Source organism: Lepisosteus platostomus, chromosome 12, assembly GCF_059453375.1.
Source record: "Lepisosteus platostomus isolate fLepPlt1 chromosome 12, fLepPlt1.hap1, whole genome shotgun sequence".
NCBI lineage: Eukaryota > Metazoa > Chordata > Actinopteri > Semionotiformes > Lepisosteidae > Lepisosteus > Lepisosteus platostomus.
The window spans coordinates 12,781,608-12,796,657 of NC_142622.1; the positions used below are offsets into that span (position 1 = coordinate 12,781,608).

General features: G+C 35.3%; 1 protein-coding gene across 2 annotated transcripts in view; it reads left to right on the forward strand.

The window, feature by feature from the left end:
• Positions 1-14,796, forward strand: part of tmem65 (transmembrane protein 65) — a 34,650-nt gene extending 19,854 nt beyond the window's left edge. For both annotated transcript variants that reach the window (XM_088601017.1, XM_088601018.1), the window contains 6 exons: positions 125-169; positions 3,214-3,281; positions 5,038-5,092; positions 6,807-6,849; positions 8,300-8,405; positions 10,575-14,796. In XM_088601017.1, the coding sequence (XP_088457143.1) occupies positions 125-169; positions 3,214-3,281; positions 5,038-5,092; positions 6,807-6,849; positions 8,300-8,405; positions 10,575-10,670 (413 nt within the window). In that variant the 3' untranslated portion in view covers positions 10,671-14,796. The remainder of the gene's footprint in view (positions 1-124; positions 170-3,213; positions 3,282-5,037; positions 5,093-6,806; positions 6,850-8,299; positions 8,406-10,574) is intronic.
• Positions 14,797-15,050: the final 254 nt, after the last annotated feature.

Genomic DNA, 15,050 nt, shown 5'->3' on the forward strand with positions numbered 1-15,050 from the left:
GCCATCTTTCCTGCAGAGTGAAGAATGAACCTTAGATTGTGTTCCAATCCTTAAATTTTGAATTGATTTTAACTTTGAAAAGACACTTGGAAGATTATATATAATTCTATTTGTTTTATTTCAGAGAAACTGGAAATGGCCCCTCCAACAACTGCTCAGCTAAGATATGGTAAGATGTCTTTTAAATGTTAGAAATAGTCAGATTTTTTCAAAGGACAGGTAGGTGCGTCATAGAGGTCAGCACGCATACTGCTTACCTTGAGGGTTCTGAATTTATTTTCCTCTTGGGGGTCCCTATCTATTCTTCCCTGCTTCCACATGGGTTTTTTTTAGCGGGCACTCCAGTTTCCAGCTACCTCCCAGACACATGCAGGTAAGGCTTGACCACAGTTGGGTAATCTAAACTGACCATTTCAGTAAAGCCAGCAGGGCCGATTTGTCCAGTAGGCACAGCGGGCACTGTTTCAGGGGCCTGTGAAATAGTTTTTGACCATGTGTTTTTTTTTTATTTGTACAGTATAACCTTTTAAACAATCTCTTTTTAAATGTATATTAAAGGAAAATGCAAAAAGAGATCATTTTGATCAACTGTCTACCCATAGAAACCAATTCTCCCATAAAAATATATCCATGTAAGAAGTGACTAGGGCCTGCAATGACCTTAAAATCCAGTCCTGGCCGCCAGGATTGGCTTTGGGACTATAGAATAATTGAGTAAGTTAGAGCTTGACAATGGGCTGATGTTCTTTTTTCATTTGTGGTCTTACTGATGATCAAAAGTTTAATTTAGTTGGTAGGGAAGGGCAGAATTTTTAAATTACCAGATAAAATGTGCTCTATGTTTGAACCCACTTATAATAGCATGAGAGTGATCAACTGATCTTAGAACAAAAGCAGACAAAGTGGATAAAATACATAAAATGTGCTTAACACATGTGGACTGATGTATGCAGCTACAATTGTTAACACTAGCATGAAGCAAAGTTGTGATTTGTTTTCCTGTAATTAGCTTTACCGACCTTATTTTATATGTATGCAGTAGTTTGCAGCATACTGACATCTGCTGGGGGTAATGCTGTGCCTCCATATGAACTAGTTTGACTGAACCTCTGTAATAGTTTTTCTGCATTTCCTATTACATACAAAGTATGTTTAGTCTTAGCCTGTGAACATGTATAGCAGTTTGAGTGAGTGTTGCACAGTTCTCAGTTTTGAAGGTGGCTGGTGGTGATAAAAGACAAAAATATGTTAGGTGGGGCAGGAGTATTGGGACTGAAAATCTGAGGTCACCATGCTTGGTGAACACATGGGATGGTGCTCTTCAAAAATTTCTTTTTTTCTTCCTCCACACTTTAAATTCTCTCATTTTGGTAAAGGTTTAACATGGTCTCATCTGTCTATGAACCTTTATTCCAAAACTTCCCTGACTCATCTATGTAGAAAAAGTGTCTTTGACACTGTACTTATTCTTTATCAGTTAGCATGATATAGCATCACTCAATAGATTATGCCCAGTGCAACCAATGAATTATTAGGAGAAGAAAAACCGAGTCAGTCTCCAAACCTCAGTACAAAGGAGTGTGAGTTTTACATGTTAATGGGGAATAAAGGAAGTCAGTATACCTTAAAAATAAGCAAGAGGTTGAAGTGGTCGGAGCAAACGATGAACAAATCATGTCAAATGACTACAAAGAATCTGGTTAGCTTAGAGGGTCGCAGAGTTCATGCAGTTATTGCTTCAAAGGGCTATGCAGCCAAATACTATGATGTGGTCCAATACAGTCACTTGATATCACTTGGCTGAACAAAAAAAGTGTGTTGATGATCTAGTGTGATCCAAGTTATTTAAGGAATTGCTCAAAAATAGAGGATTGGTTAGCTTACTATTCACTTTCATTTCATAATCAAAAATGCAATTTCCATGATTGTAAAGTAAAACTAACAATTTAGATTTCACTGTCCCAATACTTTTGGGAACACTTCAATTCTTGTAATGTCTGTTTGATGTTTAAGCTAAAGTGATTAACTGCTCAGGGCTTTTAATTATACTTTTAGACTGGAGGAATTCTAACCTCAAATCCTTTCCTCTGCTCTTCAGTTTTATCTGTGTAGCAGTGATTGTTGCAAGCATCATAACACACTGTAACAATGAAAGCTTAGCAAATGCTTGTATCGCATTTCAGCTCAAATACCAGTATGAGGTGAGTTATGTGCATATTGTTCACTTACATTGTATAATTATTTTTGAAAGGCATGGTCTCAGTGCCCCATTTATTATCTTTAAAGAAAGTCTTTTCCTGTCCATCTTTATTAAGTACTACTCAGAGGTGTTTCTGTTGGCGTTTTTGTTAGATTTTCAATACAGCACATATAAATAAAGTATCTTAATATTATCAAGACCCTTTGTATTGCTAAGACATAGACCAAATACAAATATATAGGCAGGGCAGAAAAATGAGCTATGTCACTTGCACAACCAATTGTAAGTAAAAAGAACCACTAAAGTAGATTTCTGAAACCCTAGGAGCCTGATTTGAATACTGCCTTTAGTAAATGCCAAGGGACAACTTCACTATACAGTTTAAACAGATTGCTGTTTGTTTGGTGCCACCTGAGAAATCATTTATGCATGCATTAAAATTTTATACTGTTGACAGACCCAAAAAAGTCTTAAAAGGCATTTTCCCAGGGTAATGCACTTTTATCTATTCTTTTAAAATTCTTATTACACTGACTACTTATTAAGACATCCCAGTGTTATTTCAGTGGGTAGAAAATCATTGCTTGTCATGCAATACCTTATTATATTGCTGTTTCAGTTGTTTAGTGTGCTGAATTACACATCTTCTAAAAGTTTCAGAAACAAAAATAATTGGGAATACAGTATTTTGCAGGGATGGCCAACTTAATGAGGAAAAATGCAGCTTGATTTTGTACTTCTCTTACAATGTTATTTTTGTACTGAGAGAGATGATGAGATGCTGGATAGTGTTAAATTTTGTTTCACTATATCGGGAAACGTCAATTAGTTGACAAGGACAGAATACCTAGTGGACTGTGATTTGCATATCAGAATCTTGTGAAGATTATAGCTGGTAGACAAGCCTATGAAATGTTGATTTAGTGCTCAAGCTGCAGCTTGCGTTTCATATACAATTTTCTTTATTTCTCGATATCATTGTACCCATTTAACTTTCAATTTTTTGTTTCCAGTGCTTCTTCACAATGCGATCCCATTTATTGGGTTTGGTTTCTTGGACAACGCCATCATGATAGCAGCAGTAAGTGGGTTAATCCTTTTTTGTCTTTTTGAACTTGCATACTGTATGTATTTTAAACGATGCCTTAAACAACTTCAAGCATTTAGCTGTTCAGAACATAGTGGTCGCACACAAAACAGAGGATCGGATCAGAAAGTCAAACTCTTTCCTCTTCCAAGGGATATTGAACTTTGGGCACTGATGTTGGTCCCATCGACAAGTTTTAAGTTCAGCGTGACGTACAATTGAAATAAGTACAGGTTGTGCAGCAGACGTTTTACCACAGAAATGTTCAAACGCCATCTGCATGCTGAGTTAACAAGTATGCAGTATTTGTCGGCACAATTGCTTGAAGTCGAAATGTGAAATTCAGTTCAGTTGCACTCTTTTAAAACAGCCTTTCAGGTCACGGCACGGGCTATGGCACAGCAGGTCTGCCAAAAATAGAAGTCCTGCTAAGATTTTTCTTTTAGGTGTGATTTACCATAAAGTAACTGCCAGTGTAAATGATAACAGCACTTTAGGAAAACTTGAAAATGAATACAAGTGTATTTAAGTTGGTTGGCATGTTGTTGTTTTTTTTTTCTAAAAAGCGTGTTGCCTTGTATGTGTCAGTTTCATGAAAATATTTACTATTAATATCATAGCAGAATTTGCTTGGTCTAAAGCATGTATACGATGTAATAGGAACAAGTAATAGGTTTATTCCATGCTGAAAAGAGGAGAAAGAAAACACAAAGTTTCAGTTGTGAAGCCTTCACACGAAGAAGGCTCCACGGCCTAAACTTTGTGTTTTCTTTCTTCTCTTTTCAGCATGGAATAAACCTATTACTTGTTCCTTTGCAGCCTATGTACTGTATGCTGACGCAGCTACCCACCTGAACCACTACAATATAATAGGGCAGCTTTGGGTGTCATCAGAAGTTTTGTTGTCGTTTTGAATCGCAGACAATAACAATATTGCACTATGCATACATTGAAATTGTCTCTTTTTTAATCAAAATTGGAGCCTGTACAGATTACTCTGTGTACTTGGTAGTTTCATTGCGATTTGAAATGCACTCATCATTGCAATTTCATTATAACCCTGAAATGTAAAAATAGCATTGCAGTTCCCCTTTAAGTTTAAGTTTCCTGCTTCTCCACCACAGAGAGAGCTTCTTTGTAATTTGTTTAGTGGTTACGTACCTGTGCTCAAGACGTTTACCTTACCTTCTGCCAGATATGCTGTTAGTTTGTGTTTTTTTTGTGGTAAGTCATTTCAATTCCAGTGGAGGCTAGTTTGATCATATGTAGAGATCCTTTATATTGATCTCATACCAAAATGGTAATAATCCTTAAACCATATGAATATTGGGGTGCCCTTATATTTTAATTTCTCATTCATTTTTTATTGAGGATTGAAAAGACTTTTAACAGAATTACTAAGAAATTTACTGCGACAGTTTAAAATTGTTTTATTAAAAAAAAAGTAGGCCTACACCAATTGTACTTATTATTCAGTGGACACAGGCTCATTTTGCTGTTAAATAGTTTTTCAGTTTTAATCACTCCTTTCCAAGTAGTAACCACGTTCTTTCAACATTTTGAAAATCCCCCTTTTGAATTATTGAACTTCAAACTTAGTTTATTGCTTTATGGAGATAACTACTTACTAATTATTAGTGATAAAATGATGTCATAAAGCTATTAAATAAGCATAAGTAGAATGAACCGGTTTGAGGGTCAGGAAGCACAACATAATTTTGAAGAGACTATAATGTTTATTTTTTCACAGGGAACACAGATAGAAATGTCTATAGGTGTCATCTTTGGAATTTCAACCATGGCCGGTATGTAAGGTTTTACTTTTAATTTTATTAGTGAATAATATCTCACACTGTCCAGTATGTTTATCTTGTCATTTTCTACTTTATTCTTGAACAGCACAGAAATGTACCTACAGTATATTAGCAGGTTATTATAGTATAGCACACCTCCTGTGCTGAGGCATATAACCCTGAATGTCTTCAAAGTGACAAGTTATTGCCCACAAACACTGAAAGATTTATTCCTATCGGGTTCTATTGTCTAACTTAAGTTTGTTATAATGTTCTATTTCAAGGAGTAAATGTTATGCATTTATTTATCAATGAATGCAAAAGAGAACGCATGCACGTTCAAAAAGTAATATAGAAGGAAAATATAGGAAGAGTACTGTATGGTATCAATAAGAGTCTGTACTAAAAGTACAAATTGAAGGGTTGACCTTTGTTATTATACACAGAGGTAATCTGCTAGCCACAAGTATTTGCTTCAATATATAGATTTCTTCCTGCTACAATAATGTGTGACTTAATTGCAGTGAGGAACTGAGTGTCATGAAAGGTGCTAGTGTAGACGAGACTGGGAGTGTTTGCCATACATCCAGTACTGTTTGTGACTAAAGGTCTGTGACGTTGAAAAATGTTGCTAAAAGGACACAATTTTTTTCTCGTCTTACTCTCAGATTTACTATTATCAGCTTGACCACTGGCATTTTAGCCACATCCATAGTGTAGTTTAAGCATTTAATAGACATATTCATCTTAGACATAAGGGCTGGAATCAGCAGAGTCAGGCTGCACCGTGATTATTATTCATTCATGATCACGATGTGTATTCGAATTTGTTCATTCTTCAACTCTTACTTCTCAATATAATAATATGCCTTGATGCTAGTTATGAAATTTACTATGCATTTGGCCTTTAAGCTACATTGTTTTTTCACATAAATGTACATTACTATAATATTTTCTTTTATAGTTAGTCGTGTACATAACTACAGTATAACATTTCCTCTTTCAAAACAAAAGTTGACATTTAGCATTTATTATACTCAATCTAGATTTAATATCGGATGAGGTTAAGAATACAATATATGCTCTTTTCTGTTCATTAGTACTTTAAAATGATTTTAAATACAAATAATAGTCTACTAAAAAGAATATCATTAAGAAAACCTGTCCCTCTCACTCTTCTCTATACACATCCATTTTTGGTTAAAAAATGCTTATCCCTTCATATTGATTGACACTCCATGCATATGGAACTGATTAATGTTAGGGGAAATGCATATTGGAGTTTGTAATTGATAAAAAGCAAAGAAGAATGCTGAAAAAGCAGCATTCATCTGATGAAAGTACAATTAAAAGTAAGAACTGACAGCTTGTCATCATTTTCTTTCTCTTACTTTGAAGAAGGTGCACGTATGGTATCATGGTGAAGTGAATGGAATTTCTACCATTTTCTTCTGGTTTAACACTTCTTTCCCAAAATGTCATGGAACCGTCTCCCGTGTTGGCTGGGTTTTCAATTTCTTAAATAATTAAAATGTTTGGTTATGTTTAAAATTGTGCTAGAACAAATCAGTCACTGGCACCCACTGCTGGGTCTGTGTACAAGATGAATGAAGATGGAATTCCGGGCTGTTCTGCTGGTTCCTCCCTTTACATGAATCTTGGGCTGACGGTTGTCCTTTTAATCTGGCCTTGTTTAATCACGGTTCTTTGTGCCCTTTTGTTACAGCTGCAGCCCTTGGAAACCTAGTTTCCGACCTGGCAGGACTGGGGTAAGAACTCGAAAATTCTCTGTGGCATTGCTGCTTTCCAAAGCATGGTAATGACAGTGCAGTTTCTGCTTCATTGAGCTCTGCCTTCATGACCGTTTTACTTTCTGATTACAAATCAAATCCAAATGTGATTAATGTGAGCACTGTGACTTATTAAATTTTTCCTTCTAATGCGAGTTATGTGGTGGTCCATATTGAAGAACCACGTTAGCAGAAGTTTTAATTTTACTTTTCTAGAAACTCTATTATCAGGAAAATAACACTCAGGAAAAATGTTTTTTATCAGAAAAGCCCAAGATGATTCCCCAAATGCTAATAGATATCTGTTATAAAGGCTACTGAGCACTACCTCTTAAATGTTCATTAATAACCACTTCTCTTACTTATCAGTATTAATATCTTGTTCCTTTTTTCCTGTTTTGTTTTTTGAGGTATAGAACTCTTACGTTCTGGTTTCCTGTATATATGTCAGATGCGTATATCCCCAATAGAAGTTCAAATTCACTTTGGTATCAGTTTGCCAGGTGTTTTTAAAATAATTTTGGATTGTTGCTTGTTAGACCTGCAGTCTTGTTTTATAGTACGGTATGTTTCTGGGAATATTGCACTGTAGTGCTCTGCTATTGTCAAATTATGCTTTCACACTAGCTTTTGTGTAACAGATCTGCTTCTGTGGTGAGTGAATATACTGTAGGTAGTGGGACATTTTCCAAAGGAAGACAAGAAGGAAATTTACACTCATACAATATGCACAGTTTATACTAGATGGGTATTGGGTTTTCCACATAGAGTTCCTTTGGCTCATTTGGATTTTTATCTCTGCATTTTATATGTAGTTGTTTTGTTTTTAATTGTGATAAAGTCATTAGGTAGGAACCCCTGTCAATTTTTGAATGAACAGAAAAAAGAATCTTTGTTTAGAATAAAAAATCCAGTGAACACAAGTCTTTGTCTAAGCTTTTGAGTCATATTAGACATTGTATTCCAAGTCTTTTTTTGCCTTTGCATTTGAAGCCTCTTAAAGGAGCTATGTTTACTAGTGTTTTCATGGGGAGAAAGTGTTTTTTTAAAAAGAATAAGGAAATACCCTTTTCTACCAATTGCAAATAAGGATGTTTCTTGGTAGAGCAAAGATTTACTGTGAGTGACGGCTGTATCATGGTTTCCTAGCTGCCCTCATTGAGATGAGTCAGTTTACTGGGTAACTGATAATTGTGTCATGTTTAATGGACCATCTACAATGTTGTTTACACAACCCTGCTTCACCTGCATCTGTTGATTTTCATCACATACCTACAGGGAGTCAGCTCAGCTGTGAGGTACTCTGGAACAATTATTTCCACTGTAGTTGATTGCATCTGATTGAATCTCACAGTTCCTGTTTGTTATAACTGGCTTAAAATGTTAACATTTTTGACAAACGTTTTCCTCACAAAGTTACTGTGTGCAGTCTTGCAGGCTACGTTGAAGCTTTGGCTAGCAGACTCGGCCTACAGATCCCTGATCTAACTCCGAAACAAGCGGACATGTGGCAGACGAGAGTGAGCGCACACAGTGTGAGTGTCCTGTGACTTATTTTTTTCTCTTTTTGTCCAGAGTTACCGTTGTTGTCTATCTGTTGTTTAATAATACATTTTATTAAAAGTGCACTTTTAAAGGTGCAGTAAAATACACAATTTAATATGTGCAACATAATAAACAGGACAAAATAGAGGCTAAAATCAGACAACACAATATACAGACATAAATAAGTAAATAAAAGAGATCTGAATCAATACATTAGGATAAAATCAGGCAGCACTAAAGGCTTTATTGTACAGATACGTTTGGCTCTTGAGTTAAAAGCTTGGATTGGACTGCCTTCATATCATGGGGTAAGTCATTCCTGACCCAAGGAGCACAGCCTAGACCTACTGTGGGAACACAGAGTTTAGATTAGGAAGTAGACCTGAGGTTAGTGGTTTTAACAACATGACTGGTAGTTTTTACAATGCTCCCATAACCCTTTGCCTAAAGATGTACCTCCTGTTCTCAGCATTAAATGAAGACCTACATAGTTTTCAGTTGTCCTCTGGCAAAGTCCACTTTATTGGCTTTTGAATATTTGGATCAGGTCCACTGAAACCTTTTATCCTTGAATAGTGTCGGGCATTCCTTTAAGCCCCAGAATGTAATTAGTTCCTCTTCTCTCGACTGATTCAGGAGAAGCTAGATGATATAAATGGTGTGTCAGCTTTTACATGATTGATAACAACCTACCATAATAAGCACCACAAGGTTATCTGTGGGAATGCCAGTGGGCTGCTGTCCTACAATCATACTTCCATAAGCATGAAAAAGAATAATGTTAACAGATTCGTTGTTATTTTTGTATTTGTTTTTGCACTGTACTGATGCCTTAATAATGGTTATAATTATGTAGCATGTTTATCGCTAAAGATATAAAAGTATTTTAACATAACATATGTGGACATTTGCAAAAGTATCCACTCCTTTGCAGTGAAGTGCCATTTTGTTGAATTACAGTGTATTTAATTACACTATTCTGTTTATATATATACTATATAAATATTTGTAATCAAAATTTGAATGCTGAAACACGAACAGTTTTATATGTGAAAGATGTTAAGTGTCAGTAAAAACATGTCCACTTTGAACGTGGATCACAACACAGAATTTCGGACGTGTTGGCTTCTGTGCGTACCTGGAGAGGCCCTCTGTGGAAAAGCACATTAGATAGCGCTGCACATCTGTATGAAGTATGTTAGCGTAGAGCTAACATGATATAATTTTCCTCTATATAATTTTAACAAAAGTGCGATAAATGTTCGATATATATGTTAATATGTGTATATATATATATGTGGAGTGCGCGTGCGTGTTGCAGACCTGGCAGCTAACAGATTTATTTAATGTTTCTGCTGTTTGGGAAGTGTTTGTTGTGTTTTTAAAATAAAAAAGTTGTTTAATTTACCAGTTAACTGTCTGGTTTCTTCAACTTTCAATCAGGAGAAAAAAACTGCCTTTAAACTTGGAACAAATAATGATTTGACATTTATCGTGATAAGTATCGATATCGACGGATATGAAACTTTTTTATCGTGATAATGTTTTTGGCCATATCGCCCAGCCCTATGTTAGCGTGCACATTTTCATGGAAGGCAACTTGCAGAACCTCCTTTGTGATGCATGTGATGAATTATACAACCTGCTGTGCACCAAGCAGAGGGAATAAACATTTCTGACAGCTTGCAGTGTAGATAAAGTCAAATTTATTTGAATTTCTGCTTTGTCAGAACTTATATCGCGGTTGCTTTATTTTATTTTATAGTCACTTTCCTTTCTTCTACCCACTGCATTGTCTAAAGGCTGGGATTCTTTTAAAGTGTCTTCTAACAAATATGAGAGAACCTCTCTAGAAACTAATAATAGTATCATATAAAGTTTTTTTTTTCCTTCAACGTTCATGCAGAACATACGCCAACTGGATAAATGTATTTTTAGAATGTTCCTGGTTTGTCATTAGAATTACTTGTCATGTTGTCACTTTGAATAGGGCAGCTGTGAAAGGAAACTCAAATCATGAAAAGCCTTTGCAGATTTTGGCAGTAATTCAGGATTGCTTTCCTGTCGTTAAAATTCATAACCCAGTAATTTTTTCTCAAGCAAGGCTTTGGATTTTCAATCATTGAAAGGCGTGTCTGGTTTGTCCTTGTATTTTCCAGGGAAAAGCCATAGGAGTTTTCATCGGCTGTATCTTAGGAATGTTCCCTCTGCTTTTCCTCTCCGGAGACGACGCCGAACCAAAACTGGAAAAGTAACCCTGTAATCCAGTGACTTGAAAGGCAATAAGATGATTTACCTCAAGTATTGGGAATTGCTGACTTTGTGAAATGAAGAACCAATTAACTACATGCAGTAAACTGGGAACAGATTGTTCTGTTGCACACAGTAACTTCTTTTTTGGAGCAGCCCTAGGCTATCTAGAATACTAACACTATAAGCATGACTGTGTTTGATGCCATTTTCTTAAAAGTCTTACGTTTTCTCAAGTACCGTTTGCGGATTTCAGTTTTAAAAAGTACCTTTGTGTACCTTTGGATTATCAAGCTAATTGCTGCCTGCTGTAACTGCTTATTATTTGTTCCTTCAATGGATTTAGCTCCACTCTTGTTTTTTAGGTTTTGAATGTTAACACTCATGTAGTCTAGTTCAGATAGCAAAGCACACAAAGCAAAGAATGTTGGGGTCTTAAGGATTTACCTACAAAACGTAAGGAAGCAAATTATTGTTTAGGGTTTCTTAATACAGCCCAATTGTGGGACAGAGGGTGAGTTTCTCTGTCCAGCTTTGGGAGGGTTGGATACCTGGAAGTTGGAAATAGTGTTTAATTTTTGTGTTTCTGATGTCATTTGTTTAAAGCTGACTACAGTGTTTTAGCATGATATCTGTATTGTAGTCACAAGATACAGACAGATGTGATTTAATCATAAGTGTGAGAAAGCTGTCAGGTCATCAGACAAGTTTTCCCATGAAACAAATAACTTGAACAAAGCATGTTTTACCAGAATTATGTGGAAAATGATGAAGTAGACTAAATCAAAAGTGAACATGCACGTATGGAAAATTTGAGATAGCAGACTGTCTAAAATAATGAAGCATTAGTGGCAGGTTGCAAAATATAGACATATGGCACAATTAAAAAAAAAAATCTGGAATATAATCCCAGATGTGAATTTTATGGTCATTTTTAACGACTGAAAAAGAAAACAGTGCAAAATAAATGCAGTAAATCGCTTTTGTCTTTTTAGCAACATCCAGTGCCATTGTCCAGCAAATATTTCAATCTCTTTTTTTATCTTTTTTTTTTTAGTAATATATAAACTGATGTTGGCTTTGGGATGGCATACTGTCTCAAGAAAGCTGTTTATTATTTAAACTATATGTAAATGTGTAAAAGGCAAATAGGTTTTTGAAGAAAAAAAACTAAACTATGCTGTGCTTTTGTTGCTGTTGTTTTTACTTGTGCCTTTTTTTAAATGTTATTTTTTTGTTATGCTAAAATTACCATCGACCCTCGTTCCGTAAGAACCCAGTATGTCAGTTTTCCGCTTCTCTACTACATTGGTAAGCCAGTTTAAAATGAAACTACCTTTCCTTAGAAACACAAGCACAACACTTTATAGGCGCTTTATAGGAGTCTTGGGAATGTGCAGGTTCAAGGAATGCATGACTGAAAACTAAGACTATACAAAACAAATCTAATGCCCTAATTCCAATGTTTGGAGAACATTCAGCTTTATCATATATTTGCACCCTGGTTAACTGGAAGGGAAGGACAGACTAACAGTTTGAGGAAAAATGAAATGTAATTACTGAAAACTAATTACTGGCTGAACTTTCAGTTGTATGATTGTGAAAAGGTAGCCAGTTCTCAGCAGTTCTTCAAGACAGCAATTCATACGTTAGTCTATGCATAACTATTTGCATTTTTCTGATTAGCTGCTTCCATAATCTCTTCTTTCCTGTTTGGAACCAATTTATTATTGATTTCAAATAGAAATCACTGAGAAATAAATATTTTATTGAAAATTCAAAACTTTAACCCTTCTGAGCTAAACTTGTAACACCGGGAAAGAGCGCATTAGAAAATACAGCCCTTATTTATGGAAATACTTCTGTTGCTTCCTTAAATATGCAGCACTTTTAACAAATCTGACATTTATTATTGAGGGATGTTGGGTGTGAAACAAATGTGCAATTGGTTAGTTTAGATACAGTATATGAAGAGCAAGAGTACAGAACACTCCTAAACAAGAATTTAGTGTACGGATGCCCAGTATCTAGGTAAGAATGAGAAACCAGCAGCTCTAGGCTGTTCATTTATTGCACTCTCTGTTTGCAATTGTAGTATCCTGTTGGAACATTTCATGCATTCACACCATTGCATACCATACCTGGGTATTGCACTGTATAACAGCTGGGCCATAGTAAGGAATAAATAAGAAGTAGCTGCAATACTGTTGACCATTTTCAACCGTGAACATTTTGCTGAGTTTCCATTTTAAATAAACTGGAACTAGATATTCATGTAAAGTGTTATCTTGTTAAAATTGAAGTCGATGGAAAGCACCAGCATAACTGATAAACATGCATTTTCTACAACAACAAAATGTACATTTAGTCAGTTGTTTATGTGGTTCAACATAGTTATAGGACTGTATTTATAATTAGATATAGGTGTAGAAATGTGATTGTATTAATAGTTTTAGCTTCTGTCAGCTGTCTGGTGATGGTAGTGTTGCAAGGAAAGGAAAACTTTTTTTCTTGTAATTGTTAGCTTTGTCTCCCAGCACTGCAAAGCACTGGTAAGTGTCTTGACATTCTAGTTAATATATTAATACAGTAGATGTTGGAAGCACCAGATTATGGGATGTTAGCACAGGTCCTAGGAGAGATAGTAGAGTTCTATGCAGAACATCTGAGAGATCCGTAATACTCTGGATTTTAGCTCGTTATAGGTGTACAGTTAACTAGATGTAATGTTGCAAGTTGACCTTGGGCAGCATTCACAAGCATGCCAGGAGAACGGGCAGAAATGTGACACAGCATGCACTTGTTTACATTTGCTTTCTTTAGTGAAGGTGCTTCTGAAGATCTAATAAATAACTACTGTGCTGCATTCATTATTTATTAACATTCAGAAGACAGGTTTCTTATGTGTTGAAAAAAGCATGCTCAGGATTTGTTTAAAAAAATCTATATTGCACTGGATTAAACCTAATAACGGGGGTTTCATTGTCTTTAAAAAAAGAGCATTAATACAACTAATCAGTTCAGGCAATCTGATCTCAAGTAGTAATCTGAATTTTGTTAGCCTTGATGGCAACCTTAATTGTTGCGATTGCATGGCGATAAGAATGCTTGTGAATGTGTTATAAGGCTGAACAAATTGTTTCAGGTTTTTGTATTCCTTTTAAATCCTTTATCATATGACTGCAACTCACTTTAACCCAAGGTAACCTTAATTTATGAAAGTGATCTTTTGTCCATTAAAAATCAACTAGCAAATTCCTGATTTACCAGAGGCAAGTCTGGAAAGATCCTGCTTTATAAGCACAGTGGGACAGTTACTATAGTGCTATGTCTTGGCACAATACAATTTAAAATTTTAAAAATCCAAACCTTTTGTTCAGCCATTGTTTTTTGTCATTTTTAAAATACAGTATGAGCATTCATAGACCAATTCATATAATTATACTTGGGTTCCCAAAGACTGGTGTTTTATACGTTTTTGCGGTGTCTTGGTGTGAGTTTCATTATCAATAATTTCATTCCTGCATGTTCACCTAGAACATGTTAACTCAGTGGGTGGGAGAAAGTGTTCACTGTGGAAAAGCCCCCTAATATTCCTAAGTCTAATTGAGGAATTTTCACCCAATAGAAACTGTTTAAATGCCCCAAGACATCTACAGTATAGGAGGCAGAGAAATTTCAATTAAGAAAAATCATAATAGGCACTCCAGTGACATAAGTCTCTTGATTTTTTTTTCAGTGTGTTGTACTTATCAAAAATAATCAGAGATTTTGTATTCAAACAAAATATGAATGATATCATGTATAATATACAGTATATTATCATGTATAATCCTTAAAATAAGATGTGTGTTGAAATTTCACACTGGTCTTCACAACATACTGTAATAATACAGCATTTTTGCCCTGCCATATCTTTTTACTAGAAGCCTGAAAATGCCAGTTCACAAGCATCCATTACAACTATATAATAGGATAAAGTGAAGATTTAATCTCCTGTGACAGTGCAAGAAAAGTAAATGAATGATTTTAAACCATTGGGAAGGCGTATATATATCATATTGTAGCCTAGTAATGTAGCGATAAGTGAAACTAAAATTCCTTGAAATTAAAGAAAAAGCAGTGATACAAGGGCTTTGTCTTTTGCATTATTTGTATTGTAATTTTTGCATGTTTTTTGCTACTAACCTGCCTTTACTAATTTGCCTCATGTTTTTTAGTTTTGAAGGATTCCTTGACCAGTTTTCCCCAGGTTATTACTGTATATACTTCATGGTAGAAACTGAAAGGCTTAAGACCTAGTCTCTCGCAAAGATGCTTTTTCTCAAACATTATGTGTGAGCTGAGTAATGTCACTTGTACATTACTGTTCCTAGATTAAGTCA